The sequence below is a fragment of the Euleptes europaea genome, chromosome 2 (assembly GCF_029931775.1).
Source record: "Euleptes europaea isolate rEulEur1 chromosome 2, rEulEur1.hap1, whole genome shotgun sequence".
Lineage (NCBI taxonomy): Eukaryota > Metazoa > Chordata > Lepidosauria > Squamata > Sphaerodactylidae > Euleptes > Euleptes europaea.
In genome coordinates this window covers 129,988,439-130,006,353 of record NC_079313.1, presented here as the reverse complement: position 1 = coordinate 130,006,353, position 17,915 = coordinate 129,988,439, and the positions used below count along the sequence as shown (strand labels likewise).

The 17,915-nt window shown below is 49.0% G+C and overlaps 1 protein-coding gene across 1 annotated transcript in view; it reads left to right on the top strand.

The window, feature by feature from the left end:
* The window catches only part of LAMA5 (laminin subunit alpha 5), a 261,360-nt gene that overhangs the window by 237,249 nt on the left and 6,196 nt on the right, over positions 1-17,915 (top strand). Inside the window, 13 exon segments of the mRNA XM_056844902.1 lie at positions 301-434; positions 865-1,027; positions 3,576-3,707; positions 5,061-5,212; positions 6,200-6,332; positions 9,103-9,243; positions 10,940-11,070; positions 11,184-11,351; positions 12,954-13,086; positions 14,194-14,333; positions 15,100-15,289; positions 15,931-16,083; positions 17,601-17,760. Of these exon segments, the coding sequence (XP_056700880.1) occupies positions 301-434; positions 865-1,027; positions 3,576-3,707; positions 5,061-5,212; positions 6,200-6,332; positions 9,103-9,243; positions 10,940-11,070; positions 11,184-11,351; positions 12,954-13,086; positions 14,194-14,333; positions 15,100-15,289; positions 15,931-16,083; positions 17,601-17,760 (1,930 nt within the window).

Genomic DNA, 17,915 nt, shown 5'->3' with positions numbered 1-17,915 from the left:
TGATCCTAAAAAGAATAGGTATGCATCACGACTAGTATCCATTTGGACTACTGGCCATGGATAGCCCTCTCCTCCATGAACATGTCCACTCTCCTCTTAAAGCCTTCCAAGTTAGCAACCATCACCACATCCTGGGGCAGGGAGTTCCACAATTTAACTGGATTGGAAGGAGCCGACTGAAGCAGCAGAGTCGGCCTGGATTAGGCGACTGGAGCGGGAAACAGGCTGGCCCTAGAGTTCAGGAGCCTTGCCAAAGAACCCTACTGCAATCCCAAATCTGGGTGCTTCTTTTCTCTGCAGCCTCCTCCACCCCTGCGCTATCCTAACTACCGGGGCTGTATAGAGATGGATTCCCTCAATGAAGAAGTCATGAGCCTGTACAACTTCCAGCGCACCTTCTACCTGGACACAACAGCCGAGAGGCCCTGCACAAGGTCAGCTCAAAGATCAGGTGTTCGTTTATCAGTTTTTCCATGGGTGGCTTAGACCCCTAGAGAAGAGCGGGTTGGCACTTACAGCACAAGTGGTGGAGGTGGTAGGCTTGGCAGGGCCAGGGGCCAGAGGAATCCCGTTCTGGAAGGCCTCGTTCAAAGCCATAGCAGTGATTCCTAAGATCCTAAAGACGTAGATCACGATGGATAGGCGATACGGGCTGCAGCTCTAAGAACACTTCCCTGTTAGTAAGCCATACGGAATAAAATTGGACTTGCTTCTGAGTAGACTTGCTTAGGGTTGTTCTCATACTATCCTTTCCCAGCAGGGAGGCCAAGCACTTAAAAAAACCCAGATTTGTAGCATTTTAAAGACCTAAAAAAGAGGGTTTGGGCAGACATGTTACCTTCATCTACTTTTCCTTTCTGTTAGGTCGAAATCAGCAGGTGATCCCTGGCTGACCGACGGTTCCTATTTTGATGGCACGGGTTATGCAGAGATTGTGTTTGAGAGTCAGATTAGCTCAGTCAAGCGTTTTGAGCAAGAGATTCGACTGGTGTCCTACAACGGGATCCTTTTCTACCTGAAATACCAGGCAAGCCTTGCACTGACTCGTGACCTCTGGCTGTTCTTTTGCTGAGGCCAGGGGTAAGGTGGAAACAAAGAAGTGTCCATAGATAAGTCCCTTTCTTGTCATGAGCGGTGGTGGAGATAGCCGGAGGGTGGCTGATGTGGATATAGTTTTTGAAAAAAAGCTGGAACTAGAGTGGGGAGGGGAGGGGCTGTGGCTCGGTGGCAGGGCATCTGCTCGGCATGCAGAAGGTCCCAGGTTCAATCCCCAGCATCTCCAGTTAAAGAGATTAGGCAAATAGGTGATGTGAAAGACCTCTGCCTGAGACCCTGGAGAGCCGCTGCCGGTCTGAATAGACAGTACTGACTTTGATGGACCATGGGTCTGATTCAGTATAAGGCAGCTTCATGTGTGTGACACGGACCACAGGAAGAAGCTGCCGAATCAACAAATAGAGCTCTGGCGGGCATAGTGGATTGAGTGTTGGATTAAGATCCTGGGAGACCTGAGGTCGAAGAAGAAGAAGAAGAGTTGGTTTTGATATGCCGACTTCCTCTATCTTTTTAAGGAGAATCAAACCAGTTTACAATCTTCTTCCCTTCCACTCCCCACAACAGACACCTTGTGAGGTAGGTGGGGCTGAGAGAGCTCGGAGAGAACTGTGACTAGCCCAAGGTCACCCAGCTGGCTTCATGTTCGCCGCTCATGTGGAGGAGTGGAGAATTGAACCCGGTTTTCCAGATTAGAGCCCACCACTCTTAACCACTACACCACACTGGTTCTCTACTTCTACCATTGAAGCTCGCTGAGTGACCCTGGGCTTATCACAAACTCTCTGCCTGCCCTACTTCACAGGGTTGCTGTGTGAAAACGGAGGAGGGGAGAATGATGTTCTTAGTCCCCACTGGGGAGAAAAGCAAGATAGAAATAAATGCAAATGCCAGTATTAATAGGTGCCTTGGCTGGGGCCTAGCTCTGTGGCCGATTTACCACAGGGCTTTATTTTGTCCTCTTTGAGGGAGGGAGACTAGGATTAAAACCCCAGGCATTAGATAATGCTGGATTCAATAAGAAGAAGAGGAAGGAGGAGGAGGTGTTGGTGGTTTTTATATGCCAACTTTCTCTACCACTTAAGGGAGAATCAAACTGGTTTACAATCTCCTTCCCTTCCTCTCCCCACAACAAACACCCTGTGAGGCAGGTGGGGCTGAGAGTGACTAGCCCAAGGTCACCCAGCTGGCTTCATGTGGAGGAGTGGGGAAACAAATCCAGCTCACCAGATTAGCCGCCTCCGCTCATGTGGAGGAGTGGGAAATCAAACCTGGTTCTCCAGATCAGACTCCACCGCTCTTAACTACTACACCATGCTGGATTTGGATCACAGGATTGTTTTCGAAAGTTTAATGTTGTGATCATGCTGAGATCCAACATGCGCACTTTACAATGCCAAGCTTGGGGTGTGGGTTTCCGTTTTTCATCCCTTGTCTGTTCTCTAAAGAAGGCTTAAAGCCTGTTTGTTGATTACCATCACTGGCAAGAAGGAAGGCCAACCCGCCTCCCCATGCCGGGGACACACGAGTAATGAATATTTAAAGTATAATTCTGTCAGTGTCTGAATGAATATAAACTCCCCTCCCCAATGTTTAGAAGCAGCGTATTTTCTAAATGTCAGCTGCTGTGAGGGCACACCAGAGGGCTGTTGGCTCTCAACCTGCCTGCGAATTTCCTGGACACATCTGGCCAGTCACTGTTGGAAACAAGACACTGGGCCAGACGTGCCCAGCAGAACTCTGTCGGTTCTTACAGTGCCAGAAAGGGTCATGGGCTGAGATTCGAGCGGAGTCACTTTGTCGTGTGAACGACGAAGTTTCTCTTGCCCAGAGAACGTGCAAGCAGACGGCAACGTTTTTGTTTATTTAAATAAATCAATAATTTATTTGCGGCTATCTGCCAGATAAAACGGAGGCAACCTTGCAAAAACGGAGTTTTCACAGCGAGACTAATCTCAATATAAAATACCGGGTTATACATTTTCCAAATTAGATCAGGGGGAATACTCGAAGAAGAGTTGGTTTTTATATGCTGACTTTCTCTACCACTTAAGGGAGACTCAAACGGGCTTACAATCACCTTCCCTTCCGCTCCACAACAGACACCCTGTGAGGTAGGTGGGGCTGAGAGATCATGACTAGCCCAAGGTCACCCAGCTGGCTTCATGTGTAGGAGTGGGGAAACAAACCCTGTTCACCAGATTAGCCTCTGCTGCTCATGTGGAGGAGTTGGGGAATCAAACCTGGTTTTCCAGATCAGTGTCCACCGCTGCAAACCACCGCTCTTAACCACTACACCATGCTGGCTCTCTAAGGCGACCTTCCTTGAGTTTATTGATTTTGCTCCAAGGGCTGGAAGAAAAGACCGCACTGTAACTTCTGGACTGCTTTGCGGTTCGTTCCCCTCTTTCTTCTCTTCCAAGGCCCAGGGCAGATAGGTTGCCTTGCATGGAAGGAAGTCAGTATCCAGGATCAATGAGCTGACAACGGGCCCTCGTTTGTGTTTGTTTTTCTTCCCCCAGGGCCAGATGCTGTGCTTGGCTGTCCAGGAAGGAAAGCTGGTGCTGTACTATGACTTCACCGGAGAGCTGCAGATGGCCCCACCCTTCAAGGATCCTGACACTCTCACCATCAGCAGCAACACGAATAAAGCGGTAATGACAGTGGAAGGGAGTGGATGACTTTGACGGGAGGGACTGTGGCTCACTGGTAGAGCATCTGCTCAGCATGCAGAAGGTCCCTGGTTCAATCGCCAGCATCTCCAGTAAAAGAGACTAGAAGAAGAAGAGTTGGTTTTTATATGCCGACTTTCTCTACCACTTAAGGAAGAATCAAACCGGCTTACAATCACCTTCCCTTCCCCTCCCCACAACAGACACCCTGTGAGGTAGGTGGAGCTGAGAGAGAGTGACTAGCCCAAGGTCACCCAGCTGGCTTCATGTGTAGGAGTGGGGGAAACAAATCCAGTTCTCCAGATTAGAGTCCGCCGCTCATGTGGAGGAGTGGGAAATCAGCTCTGGTTCAGACCAGAGTCCATTGCTTCAAACGACCGCTCTTAACCATTATACCACGCTGGGTAAGTAGGTGATGTGAAAGACCTCTGCCTGAGACCCTGGAGATCCGCTGCCGGTCTGACTAGACAGTACTGACTTTGATGGGCCAAGGGTCTGATTCAGTATAAGGCAACTTCATGTGTTCGTGTGTGACAGGGAATCTCTGATCCATGAGATGCCAGGCATCACAGATAGAATCATAAGAGTTGGAAGGGGCCATACAGGCCATCTAGTCCAAACCCCTGCTCAATGCGGGATCAGCCTAGAGCATCCTTGACAAGTGTTTGTCCAGCCTCTGCTTAAAGGCTGCCAGTGAGGGGGAGCTCACCGCCTCCCTAGGTAGCTGATTCCACTGTTGAACAACTCGTACTATAAAAATATTTTTCCTAATATCCAACTGGTACCTTCCACCCACAATTTAAACCCATTATTGCAAGTCCTATCCTCTGCTTCCAACAGGAACAGCTCCCTGCCCTCCTCTAAGTACAGCCCTTCAAATACTTAAAGAGAGCAATCATGTTCCCCCTCAACCTCTTCTCCAGACTAAACATTCCCAACTCCCTCAGCCTTTCTTCATAGGGCTTGGTCTCCAGGGCCCTGATGTGGAGTTGTATTCCCTTCACTGATGGGGAAATGTCTGGGAAAGGGAGCCCGTGTCAGCCTTCTGAGATGGTTGAAGGGCCTCTCAGAGTTCAGGTCGTCAGAAAGCGATGAAGCTTTTGTACCTTCTTAAGGATCACTTTCTTGGTAAATTTCAAAAAATTTAACAGAAGACCTCTTGGGGACGTTGTTGGGTGCAAGTACGTAGACCAGTATTCTTCCCATCCGCTGGGCTTGGAAGGGCCTGTTTGACAATAATGTTTCCATCCCAATGGCCACCGTAGTCTGACATCTCCTTTGAGGATAGTAAGGGTCCCTGATTGTGTTGTTGTTCTTTTTTCTGTCTGATTCCAGATCCATATTATCCTCTACAAACGTGCCAACAAGGATCTGATTCTGGTGCGCCTGGAACAATCCACTGTCTTCACGCTGGAGCACGAAAACACGCTGCAAAACGCCACTTCCTATTACCTGGGTGGCGTACCCATATCCATTTTGCCCAAGAGGTAAGACCTCTTTTCCAGTCGTCTCCCGAAACAAGATTATAGTTCCCTCTGTGCACTTGTGCATATTCCCAGGTGCCAAACATCCCTGTTTGTTTCTTGGCCTCACAGTGCATTAAGGTGCGGATATGTGGTTTGCTGTACGTGTTCAGGAGGGGAGTTCTTTTGAAGCCCCACGTAACCCTGAGCTGCTGCTATTGACGCCCATCGCAAATGGCCTCTGGGCACTGGGCCATTTTGAGAATTCCGTCCTGAGTAATGGCAGCCATGGCGGCATTATTCATTATTTATGCAGCACTTCAGCAAACAAGCTAAGCATTTTGCATAGATTTTAGATGGAATATGCCTGCTGGCTCATGAGCAAGTATCATTTCTCTGTCTGAGTCATAACGTTTGAGGATTCAGGGTCTCGAGCTTTCCCCACTTGGCCTCCTCTCCTCCTCCTTTGGGGAGGGGCCGTGGCTCAGTGGTAGAGCATCTGCTTGGCATGCAGAAGGTCCCAGGTTCAATCCCTGGCATCTCCAGTTAAAGGGACCATGCAAGTAGGTGATGTGAATGACCTCTGCCTGAGACCCTGGAGAGCCGCTGCCACTCTGAGTAGACAATACTGACTTTGATGGACCAAGGGTCTGATTCAGAATAAGGCAGCTTCATGTGTTCATGTGTTCCTTACTGACGCTCACTGAAGCTCTAAAGCAGGGGTGTTGAATTCATTTGTTATGAGTGCCAGATATGACATAAATGTCACTCGGTTGGGCTGGGCTGGGCCATGCCTCACCAGCCAAGATCGCGGGAAGTGGTGGCTGCCTTGGCTGACAAGCCTGCAGTGGGCTCGCCAGCCCAGATCGGGACTGGGGGGAGGAGGCAGATAAGAGCTCTCAAGGGGCCGAATCTGGCCCGTAGGCCATAAGCTTGACACCCCTGCTCTAAGGAGCCCAATTCCTGTCCATTCCTCAACCAGTTTTCAGGATGGTGTCTGTTCTCTTTCAGCTTGAAGAAGCAATTCCCCAAAGGTGGCTCCATCAGGGGCTGTATGAAAGGCCTGAAGGCTCACGGCAAATACGTGGATTTAAAGCGCATGAACACCACGGGAGTGAGTTACGGGTGTACCTCGGACCTCCTGGTAAGCAGAAATACACGAGCTCTGTCCTCATGCTGAACATGAGAGTTGTTCTTGCCGGATCAGTCCAGAGGTCCATCTGGTGCAGCCATCTGTTTCCCAGCGGTTGGCTAGCAAACTATGCAGGCGAATTAGCATGGTGCTTGTTATTGCCGAACTTCTCTCTGTTTTCTGTGCTGCAGCTGGGCTGTGGCAGGGGAAAAAGGATACCCTGTATGGAGTAGAGCAGGGCCAGCGGAAGGATACCCTGAGGTGGGGCAGCTGCCAGGGCCGAACACATCAGTTAGGTCCCACTGACTCCTTCACCTGAATCCTTCCCCACCTCTCACAAGCTCCCCTTCTGTGGTACCTGGGCTTCTTACTGAATATGTGGCCCGTTGCCACCAGGGAAGGTCATGCAGCCCTTCTGGTGACCACGGAGGCGTTGGGACGTTGCCAGCTGCACATACAGCCCCATGTTGTCCGTGGAAGGGCGGGATGGCTTGTGAGCAGATGGGGAAGAACAGGCCTGGGCGGCCTGCAGGAGAAGAGCTTAAGCAAAGAACCTGGGGGTAGGTGGGGGGAGGTCCCTTATCAAAAAGCACCATGATCAGACACCACCTTCCTTATTTCTTATTATCCTTCCATGCTGAATGGTAGTTGTTGTTCCCCCCCCCCCCCACAACTCAAAGGCATCATGAAGACTGAACGCTAGTCCCCTGGGGCACGGGGGAAAGATTAGCTTTATGATCAACTAGGCTGGCATAACATGGCATATAACCAGTAGTGATTTTTTCCCCCTATCAGTCTTGGAGCATTGGTTCTTGTAGGTTATCCGGGCTATGTGACCATGGTCTTGGTATTTTCTTTCCTGACGTTTCGCCAGCAGCTGTGGCAGGCATCTTCAGAGGAGTAACACTGAAGGACAGTGTCGCTCAGTGTCAAGTGTGTAGGAAGAGTAATCTATAGTCAGAAAGGGGTAGGGTTTGAGCTGAATCATTGTCCTGCACAAAGTATCCAAGGTAATGTGCTAATCATTGTCCTGTAAGTATCAAGATAATGTGCTAATGAGGGTGTGGTATGTTAATATGGAACCATTGTATCCTGAAGTGATCTGTTAATGTGTGAATCCAAAGCTAATTGCATGGCTATTGTGGATTGTAGTCTTTGTTAGTCTGGAGGTTTTCAGGACAGGAAGCCAAGCCTTATTCATTCTTAAACTCTCTTCTGTTAAAGTTGTGCTGATGTTTATGAATTTCAATGGCTTCTCCGTGTAATCTGACAAAATAGTTGGTAGAATTGTCCAGTCTTTCAGTGTTTTGGAATAAGACCCTGTGTCCTGTTTGTGTCAGTCCATGTTCAGCCACTGCTGATTTCTCAGGTTGGCCAAGTCTGCAGTATCTTTCATGTTCTTTTATCCTTGTTTGTATGCTGTGTTTTGTGGTCCCGATGTAAACTTGTCCACAACTGCAGGGTATACGATATACTCCTGCAGAGGTGAGGGGGTCTCTTTTGTCTTTTGCTGATCGTAGCATCTGTTGTATTTTCTTGGTGGGTTTAAACACTGTTTGTAGGTTATGTTTTTCAAAAGTTTCTCCATCCTATCAGTGACTCCTTTAATAAATGGCAAGAATACCTTTCCTATGGGAGACTGTTTTTCCTGAGTTTTCTGATTTTTGTTTGGTTTAATGGCCCTTCTGATTTCATTTCTGGAATAGCCGTTTGCTAGCAGTGCGTGATTTAGATGATTAATTTCTTCCTTGAGAAACTGTGGTTCACAGATCCGTCTTGCACGGTCCATTAATGTTTTGATTATTCCTCTTTTCTGTCGGGGTCGGTGGTTGGAGTTTTTGTGTAAGTAGTGATCTGTGTGAGTTGGTTTCCGGTAGACCTTGTGACCTAACTGAAAGGTTTTTTTTACGGATGACAAGGGTATCAAGAAATGGGAGTTTACCCTCAATTTCCTTTTCCATGGTAAACTGAATGTTTGGATGGATCTTATTAAGATGGTTTAGAAAGTCCATTAATTTTTCTTCACCATGGCTCCAAATAGTAAATGTATAATCTACGAACCTGAACCAGACTGTAGGTTTGTAAGGTGCCAATTCTAATGCTGTCTTTTCAAAATATTCCATGTAAAAGTTTGCTATTACTGGACTGAGTAGAATTCCCATATCTACTGCATCAATCTGTTCATAAAATTCTTTATCCCATAGGAAATAACTTGTTGTCAAACTTGTTGTTATATTTGTTATAACTTGTTGTTATATTTATTTATATATTTATATTTATTTATATATATGTATATATTTTTAATTTAAATTTTTCAAAAACATACAAACAAACATACTCACATACCTAACTCAGTCATCCATATGTATACAATGTGAACAGTCTTATCAGGGAGTTCGTTTTAAATTAATACTCGTGTCAATCTGAGTATTTATTTAATCATTGGTCTACTTAAATCCCATATCTATATTTCCTCTGCTTTCCCAGCTGACTATAAAAACTATATTTTTTATACTTAGTACAATTCTTGTTTTGCAATCTATACTTCACTTTTATTCTTCATCTGCTACTCTGGACTTGACTATTACATAAACACAATATTTCGGCCACTTTGATATTAGTGTTCTTATGTTTATTACTGTATCTCTACCCTTCTATTACTAATATTACTAAATTCTACTTTCTACTTCATATACTACCCGCCATTCTGTTCCTGTCATCGCCTTGCGGTTCTGCTTTTTCAGGTTTCCCCCGGTGTCACAGTGATTCTGTCTCATTGCAGGTGGCTCGGTCGGTGAAACTCCACGGCCACGGCTTCCTGACTCTGTCGCTGCCAAACGTGCCTTCTTTGCGAGACTTCTACACGGGCTTCAGCTTCCGCACCAGCCAGAGCCATGGCTTGATGTACCACCACGCCACAGGGGTACGTCGGTATTGTCTCTTAAGGGCTGGCCTCCTCCTGTAGCTCACCTGAGTGGCTCATTGTCAAAATGTGTGGCAGATAATTCCCTGACAGGGTCTTCATCCCATAGGAAGAAGAAGAAGGAATGTTAACTAAGGCTTGAAGGAAGTGGCCACTGTGTGAACAGACTGCTGGGCTTGTTAGGCCTTGGTCTGATCCAGCATGGCTTTTCTTATGTTCTTAAGAAGAAGAGTTGGTTTTCTTACCTTGCTTTTCTCTACCTTTTTAAGGAGTCTCAAAATGCCTTACCTTCCTCTCCCCACAACAGGCATCTTGTGAGGTAGGTGAGGCTGAGAGAGTGTGACTAGCCCAAGGTCACCCAGGTGGCTTCATGTGTAGGAGTGGGGAAACAAATCCAGTTCTCCAGATTAGTCTCCGCCACTCGTGTGGAGGAGTGGAGAATCAAACGTGGTTCACCAGATTAGTCAGCTGCTCTTGAGGAGGAGAGGGGAATCTAACCCACTTCTCCTGATCAGAGTCCATCACTCGTAACCACTACACCACACTGCCTTTTAAGGAGTACTTAAAAGTGCTTCTTTCCCCTAGAGAGATAGATCAGCAAGGATGACTCTTGCCTTCTCTCAGGGTGCCAGGCAAGTTCGGGACACTTGATTGGTTGCCTGTGTTTTTAGTAGGCATGCCATTTGTCTGCTTTGAGCAGGTGTTCTGCTGTGGAGCATCTCCATGAAGAAACTTGAGAGTAAAATACCACTGTTGTTCTGTTTAGTATATAGGCATAGGTGAAAATTAGTGCTCCGTGATGAATTTCTCTCCTGAAAAGTGCTCCATGACTCAAAGAGTTTGGGAAACTCTGCCCTATGGCCAGCTGTGACTTGATGGCACTTCCCCACCACCACCACCACCACCACCAGGGATTGACCCTGGTTCCTTTTGTATACAAGGCATGGGGCCTGCCACTGTGCCATTGCCGATCCTTTAGGCCTGGTTTCCTGTGAAGGGAATCATTCATAATTCCCCTGGCTTTGTGTATTTATCCTCTGTTACTGGAAAAAGGCCCTGCTGGATCAGACCAAGGCCCATCAAGTCCAGCAGTCTGCTCACACAGTGGCCAACCAGGTGCCTCTAGGAAGCCCCCAAACGAGGCGACTGCAGCAGCACCATCCTGCCTGTGTTCCACAGCACGTAAGATAATAGGCATGCTCCTCTGATCCTGGAGAGAATAGGTATGCAGCATGACTAGTATCCATTTTGACTAGTAGCCATGAATACCCCTTTCCTCCATGAACATATCCACTCCCCTCTTAAAGCCTTCCAAGTTGGCAGCTGTCACCACATCCTGGGGCAGGGAGTTCCACAATTTAACTATGTGTTGTGTGAAGAAATACTTCCTTTTATCAGTTTTGAGTCTCTCACCCTCCAGCTTCAGCAGATGACCCCGAGTTCTAGTATTATGAGAGAAGGAGAAAAACTTCTCCCTTTCCACTCTCTCCAAACCATGCATAATTTTATAGACCTCTATCATGTCTCCCCTTAACCGCCTTCTTTCCAAGCTAAACAGCCCTCAGCGTTTTAACCGCTCCTCATAGGGCAGCTCCAGCTGCCTTACCTGAAGCCTTGAATATGAATGGCTTTCTTTTTATCTTCAATAGTCTGGGGGGCAAGCTGAGAGCCCATTTTTTTCTTTCTCCCTGCCCAGGAAGGCGTCTGCCAGGTGTCCTTGAAGAACGGCAGAGTGGCCGTGAACGTCCTGACGACAGAACTGACCACAAAGGATGCCTATGCAGATGACACGAGCCACTACGTGGCCATCTACAGTGACTCCACAGGGTACTTATCGGAGCCGTCCCTCGTCTCGCTTGGCAGTCCCATACCTCCCCCGTCTCCCCGGTTCACTCAAGCCTGTGGGGCCCCCTCAGACCAAAAACATATTTCCTTTTCAGGGTCCAGGTTTACATCGATGACCAACTTCAGGGGACCAAACCAGGGGCCGGTCGGCACAGAAGGCAGAAGCCCCTGGAGGAACGGGCGCTGTTCCACGTGGGTGGGATGCCCCAGCTCAGCGAAATGGGCAACCTCTCTGGCTGCATCGGGAACGTCTTTGTCAGGCGGTGAGTGCGGGCAGGACTTGCGGCCCTCCAGTTGTTTCAGATGCCTCTTCCCTTCTTCTCCCCAGGGAGACTTGTTTGGTTTAGGGCCAAATCAAGTATGACGTGGGAGTGCCAGTGCAGGAATTCCCAGCGTCTGGGTTTTTACATAAAAGAAGAAGAGTTGGTTTGTATATGCCGACTTTCTCTACTGCATAAGGGAGACTCAAACCGGCTTATAATCACCTTCCCTTCCCCTCCCCACAACAGACACTCTGTGAGGTAGGTGGGGCTGAGAGAGCTCTAAGAGAGCTGTGACTTGCCCAAGGCCACCCAGCTGGCTTCGTGTGTAGGAGTGGGGAAACAAATCCAGTTCACCAGATTAGCCTCCGCCGCTCATGTGGAGGAGTGAGGAATCAAACCCGGTTCTCCAGATCAGAGTCCACCACTCCAAACCACTGCTCTTAACCACTACACCACGCTGGCTCTCTAAAAGCAGCCACTGGAAGTTTCTAATGGGACTGGAGCTGTAATTCTGGTGGGAAGGAATGCCATGTATTTGTAAATACTGAACTTGAAAAATAACATATTGAGTGGTCCATCATTAATTGATGTGAGACTTCTATGTTTTATGTTGGTAGGAGAAAAGTATGTGCAGTTACTGTACATATGAAAACTGTGAGAACCCCTGCTATGCAGGGCCCATACTTAGTTCATGCAGGGCCTGTTGGCCCCTCCATCACTTGGCATGAACCAAGTGCATGTCTCAGAATGCTCCCAATGTTCTCCCATGGGTGCGCATCTCAGGAAGGTCCTCAGAGGTAGAAAGTTAGTTGTTGTCTGCAGTTGTCTGAAGAGCCAGCGTGGTGTAGTAGTTAAGAGCGGTGGTTTGGAGCGGCGAACTCTAATCTGGCGAACCTGATTTGATTCCCCACTCCTCCACATGAGCGGCAGACTGGTGAACCAGGTTGGTTTCCCCACTTCTACACGTGAAGCCAGCTGGGTGATCTTGAGCTAGTCACAGCTCTCTTAGAGCTCTCTCAGCCCCACCTACCTCACAGGGTGTCTGTTGTGGGGAAGGGAAGGGAAGGAGATTGTAAACTGGTTTGAGTGTCTTTAAAAGGTAGAGAAAGTCGGCATATAAAAAACAACTCTTCTTCCTCCACATGAAGCCAGCTGGGTGACCTTGGGCTAGTCACAGTTCTCTCAGACCTCTCTAAGACCCACCTACCTCACAAGGTTTGGTTTGTGGGGAGAGGAAGGGAAGGACATTGTAAGCCGGTTAGATTCTCCTTAAAAAGTAGAGAAAATCGGCATATAAAAACCAACTCTTCTTCTTACCGAAAGTGGCATCTGTGAAGGACGGTGAAGGGCTTGGTCCCACATGTCCTTTTTAAATACCAACTTCAGTGTAGCACACAGCTGTTAATTAATGCAATAATAAAGCAGAATTTGGTGGTTATCCAGGCATTGCAAGGGCAACCTGGCCTTGATGCTTTGAGACTCGCTGTGCTTCCAGGCCTGGCGAGCGCAGTCAGAAAGGCCTGGCCCGCCTCCCTAACAGGTGCCGCTTGGCTGTGGTCCCGGCTGAACAGCTGTTGAGCTTTTTTTCTGTTTCTGCAACAGGAAATCAGACCCACAGGTCGTCGTGGACCTTCAGCAGAGCACGGAGAGCGTTAACGTGACCATGAACTGTCCCCGGGATCGGCAGCCGCAGCAGATGAGGGTGTCGGAAAAGAAGGGCAAATGGAAACCCAAGGTGACGGAAACCTCCTCCCGGCTTGGTGGTCATTTTCTCCTTGGAAAAAGTGGTCACCCCTCCTTCCCCACGAGTGTTTAAAAAGCCTTTCTTCTGCTCAGAAAGAGCTCCAAGGAAGCAGGAAGCATTTGAATCCCTGCCTCTTTACACACTGCTTAGTAATTGGCTGTGAGAGAAACCAAGCTTGTGCGTCTCGCGCTTTGCCTTATGCATGGAGATTTCACCCATGGAGAGGAAAGAATTGGGTTAACAGAGGAATGGGGAGTCCCGGGATTTGTGAGGGCTGGCAGCGAGGTCATATCTAATGGATGGAAAACTCATGCATAACTCCAAGGAACAAGCGAGACAGACCGGGGGCAAACGTGAGTGAAAGTACCCATGCATAAATGACCACAGAAGCTAAGTGGGGTCAGGCCTGGTTAGTACTTGGATGGGAGGCCACCAAGGAATACCAATGTTGTGACGCAGAGGCAGGCAATGGCCAGCCACCACTGTTAGTCTCTTCCCTTGGAAATCCTACGTCTGTGACTTGATGGCACCACCATAGGATTTTCAAGGCGAGAGATGGAGAGGGATTTGCCACTCCCTGCTTCTATGCAGCGACCCTGGACTTCCTTGGCGGTCTCCCCTTCAAGTACTAACCAGGGCCGACCCTGCCTGGCTTCCCAGATCTGGTGAGATCAAGTTACCCTGGGCTAGCCAGGTGAGGGGCCTGCCTTTGTAGTCCACACAAATTGGCGGTGACCTTTGTCCAGCCCAGAAGTGATGCTTGTATCTTCCACTCGAGTCGAGATATGTGGCCACGTAGCAGCTGTTGCTCCTCTTTGCCCTCTCGCCCCCATAGATTTTGCCCACATTTTTCGGATTTTCCAGAAAACAGCATCCGGAAAACATGGGCAAAACACACGGGGAGAACGAGGCGATGGTCAGGAAAGGCAGGCATAATCAAAACGAAGCAGCAGATCAGTCGGCGGGGGTGACCGCGAGGGAAACAGCCTTGCAAAAATGGCCTTGGTGTCTGGAACCTTGCAAAGGCCTTGTTTCACTTGAAACAAAGTCAGGTCGAGGGAGGAAAGGGAGAGAGATTTCCGAACTGTTTCCCCGCAGGTGGTGAGCACAGCTGTCCTGAAAGAGGAGACATGCCAACTGCCGAAACACCCCAAAGCCATTAAAGGTTCCTTCCAGCTTGGTGGATCCTCAGTGAGCCGTTTGGAATTTGACGACATTCCAGCAACATTCCAAGAGAGGTATAAATTCCAAACCGAACATATGTGTTGTCTCAGCTGCCTTCTCGTTAACCTCTTATTTGCTGATGTGAGAATGTGGAACCGTCAGGGCTAAGATATTTCACTGGCTTAGCCTTAGGAAACTGAGCAGATCTGCTTACAAGAGGAGCTCTCATAGAATCATAGAGTTGGAAGGGACCACCAGCGTCATCTAGTCCAACTCCCTGCACAATGCAGGAAATTCACAACTACCTCCCCCCCACACACCCCTAGTGACCCCCTACTCCATGCCCAGAAGATGGCCAAGATGCCCTCCCTCTCATCATCTGCCTAAGGTCATAGAATCAGCATTGCTGACAGAAGGCCATCTAACCTTCTTAAAAACTTGCAGGGAAGGAGCGCTTACCACCTCCCAAGGAAGCCTCTTCCACTGAGGAACCGCTCTAACTGTTAGAAAATTCTTCCTAATGCCTAGACGGAAACTCTTTTGATTTAATTTCAACCTGTTGGTTCTGGTCCGACCTTCTGGGGCAACCTTGATGGGCTGAACATCTGATTCAGTATAAGGCAGCTTCATGTGTTCGTGCGTATTCATCGAAACATAGAGTTGGAAGGGGCCATAGAGGCCATCTAGTCCAACAACCTGCTCAATGCAGGATCAGCCCAAAGCAGCCTAATTCCAGCTTTTCATTAATGTGCTTGAGGCAGCACCTAAACATAGTCAAAGATTTATAATTACGTGGCACATTTCAGGCTGTGTCAACCATATCCAATCCTCCTCCTCCAGGTTCCACTTCTCCATGGAGGTCCGGCTGAACTCCTCCAGCGGCCTCCTCTTCTACATGACCAGTGAGGCCCAAGACTCCTTCTTCTCCCTTTTCATCTCTGGTGGCCGCTTGGTGCTCTTGGCTGACATCGGTGGGAACAAACTGAGGCTTCGGAGCAAAGACAAGTTCCACGATGGAAGGTGGCACACGGTGAGAAAGGGGCGGGGGGGGGGGAAGCCCTGGGGCCCAGCCGGAGCCTCATGTTCACGTTCTGGGCGGAAGCAGAAGATGACAGGGTACGTTTTTCTCGAATGAAAACCACGTCACACTAGTGTGGTGTAGTGGTTAAGAGGGGAAGCGGTTTGGAGCAGTGGAGTCAGATCTGGAGAACCGGGTTCAATTCCCCACTCCTCCACATGAGCGGCAGAGGCTAATCTGGCGAACTGGATTCGTTTCCCCGCTCCTCCACACGAAGCCAGCTGGGTGACCTTGGGCTAGTCACAGCTCTTTCAGCCCCACCTACCTCACAGGGTGTCTGTTGTGGGGAAATGTCTAGATGGAAACTTTTGATTTAATTTCAACCCGTTGGTTCTGGTCCGACCTTCTGGGGCAACAGAAAACAACTCGGCACCATCCTCCATATGACAGCCCTCCATGTGACAGTAATGCCGATGATACTACATTACTGGCAGGACGTTTTGGAGGACATTGATTCTAGGGTCGCCATGAGTCGGAAGCAACTTGACGGCACTTAACACGCACACCGTAATCTAGAGTGGGGCAAGCAGACATGGCTGCCCAGGACCAGTAACCACCGTGCTGTCCTGACTTGCGGTTCTTGCATTTGGCAGGTCTTCTTCAGCAGAGACAGAAGCAGAGTTCAGCTCACCGTCGATGGGCTGAGAGCCCAGGAGAAGTCGCTGCCTGCTGCTGGGGACTTCTGGCTCTCCGGCCCGTTCTACGTGGGCGGGGCACCTGTGGAGAAAGCCAAAGCTCACATACCGGTGAGGGGTCCTAATCCGCGGCAGTGTTTGGCCTAGTGTGGAGAGATCTCTTTTGCCTGGTGCATTTCCTCCGTAGCAAGCAGGTGCTTAGCAAAGCACAGGGCGAGGCTGGGGGAACTGGAGAGCGTGTTGCTGCACCAGGTACCTGGCCCAAATGTGAAGAAGAGAGGGGCTTGCTTTGGCTCCCTGCAAAAGCTTCTTTTCTAGGATGGGCACTGTGGATCGAGGGGCCGTAGCTCAGTGGTAGAGCATCGGCTTGGCATGCAGAAGGTCCCAGGTTCAATCCCCGGCATCTCCAGTTACAGGGACCAGGCAAGCGGGTGATGTGAAAGACCCCCTGCCTGAGACCCTGGAGAGCCACTGCCGGTCTGAGTAGACAATACTGACTTTGATGGACCAAGGGTCTGATTCAGTATAAGGCAGCTTCCTGTATTCATGTGGCTGCTTTGCTGGGGTTGCCATTCAAATCAGAAGGTTAAGGGAACAAAAGAAAGGGGGCTCAAAAATGTAAACGAATCTTTTAAAAAATGCAATTTTCATCAATCTGACTGGAAATCACTTTTGAAGCAACGACAGCCTGAATGCAGTCTCTAAATATATTGTACAGCAATACAAATATCAGCTAACCGCAAATATGTAAAGAGGCACACCGCACAGTAATATAAACGAAAAACCAAACGCAATTTGCCAAAGTTGCCTTCCTCAGCAATCACCAATCATCAGTTATACGATACATAGTAAACGCACATAGAAACAAATGCAATGCCTTTACTTGAGAATGCCACCAATCAGCAAAACAATTATAATCTGCAGCTTGGTGTTTGCTAGTCTCTTCTTACGACACCCAAGTTCATCGTGTCACCCCAAAGTGGTCTATCCTAAAAGGTATTGTGATTCTGATCAAAACGTTCCGCTCTGTAAATTGTCCGCCTCTAGCATATCAAATAATCCCTTCCCGTTTCGGAGTAGCTAAATAACCAGGGAGAGACAGCCACTCGTCGGGAACACTTGCGGGAGTTTACAGAGCCCTTGTTCTTTCTCTGTCTCTCTCTCTGAGGGCTGTTTGGTGCAGTTGGCAAACTGGTGCAGAGGTGTAGTAGGACTCTGATCTGAAGAACCGGGTTTGATTCCCCACTCCTCCGCATGAGTGGCGGATGCTAATCTGGGGAACTGGATTTGTTTCCCCGCTCCTACACACGAAGCCAGCTGGGTGACCTTAGGCTAGTCACAGCTCTGTTAGATCTCTCGTGGCCGCATCTACCTCAAAGGTTGTCTGTTGTGGGGAGGGGAAGGGAAGGGGATTGTAAGCCGGTTTGAGTCTCCCTTAAGTGGTAGAGAAAGTCGGCATATAAAAACCAACTCTTCTTCTTCATAACGTCGCCCAGCAAGGCAGTGACAGGGCTAGGAATGAAACCTGGGCCTTCAGAGATCACAGGGTGGCATCCTAAAGCGACTAGGCTGTTGGAGTGTTTGGATGCCAGTATCTGCTCTTCAGAACCTGCTTCTTCTTTCTGCAGGATGCTTCTGCCAACAGCTTTAATGGCTGCCTCCGGCACTTGAAGTTGGACCGGAAGCCCCTGGATTCCCCGTCCCGTGTGTTTGGCGTGACTCCTTGTTACACAGGGACTTTGGAAAGCGGCGTTTTTTTCTCTGCGGAGGGAGGATACATAACCCTAGGTACAGTTCAGGCTGTCTTCCCTGTGGCTTCTGGTCACCCTTCCCTCCCCCCCCCCCCGGGCCCCTTAGATCAGGGGTCTCAAATTAAATAGTTACGAGGGCCGGATATGACATAAATGTCACTTGGGTGGACCTGGCCATGCCTCACCAGCCCA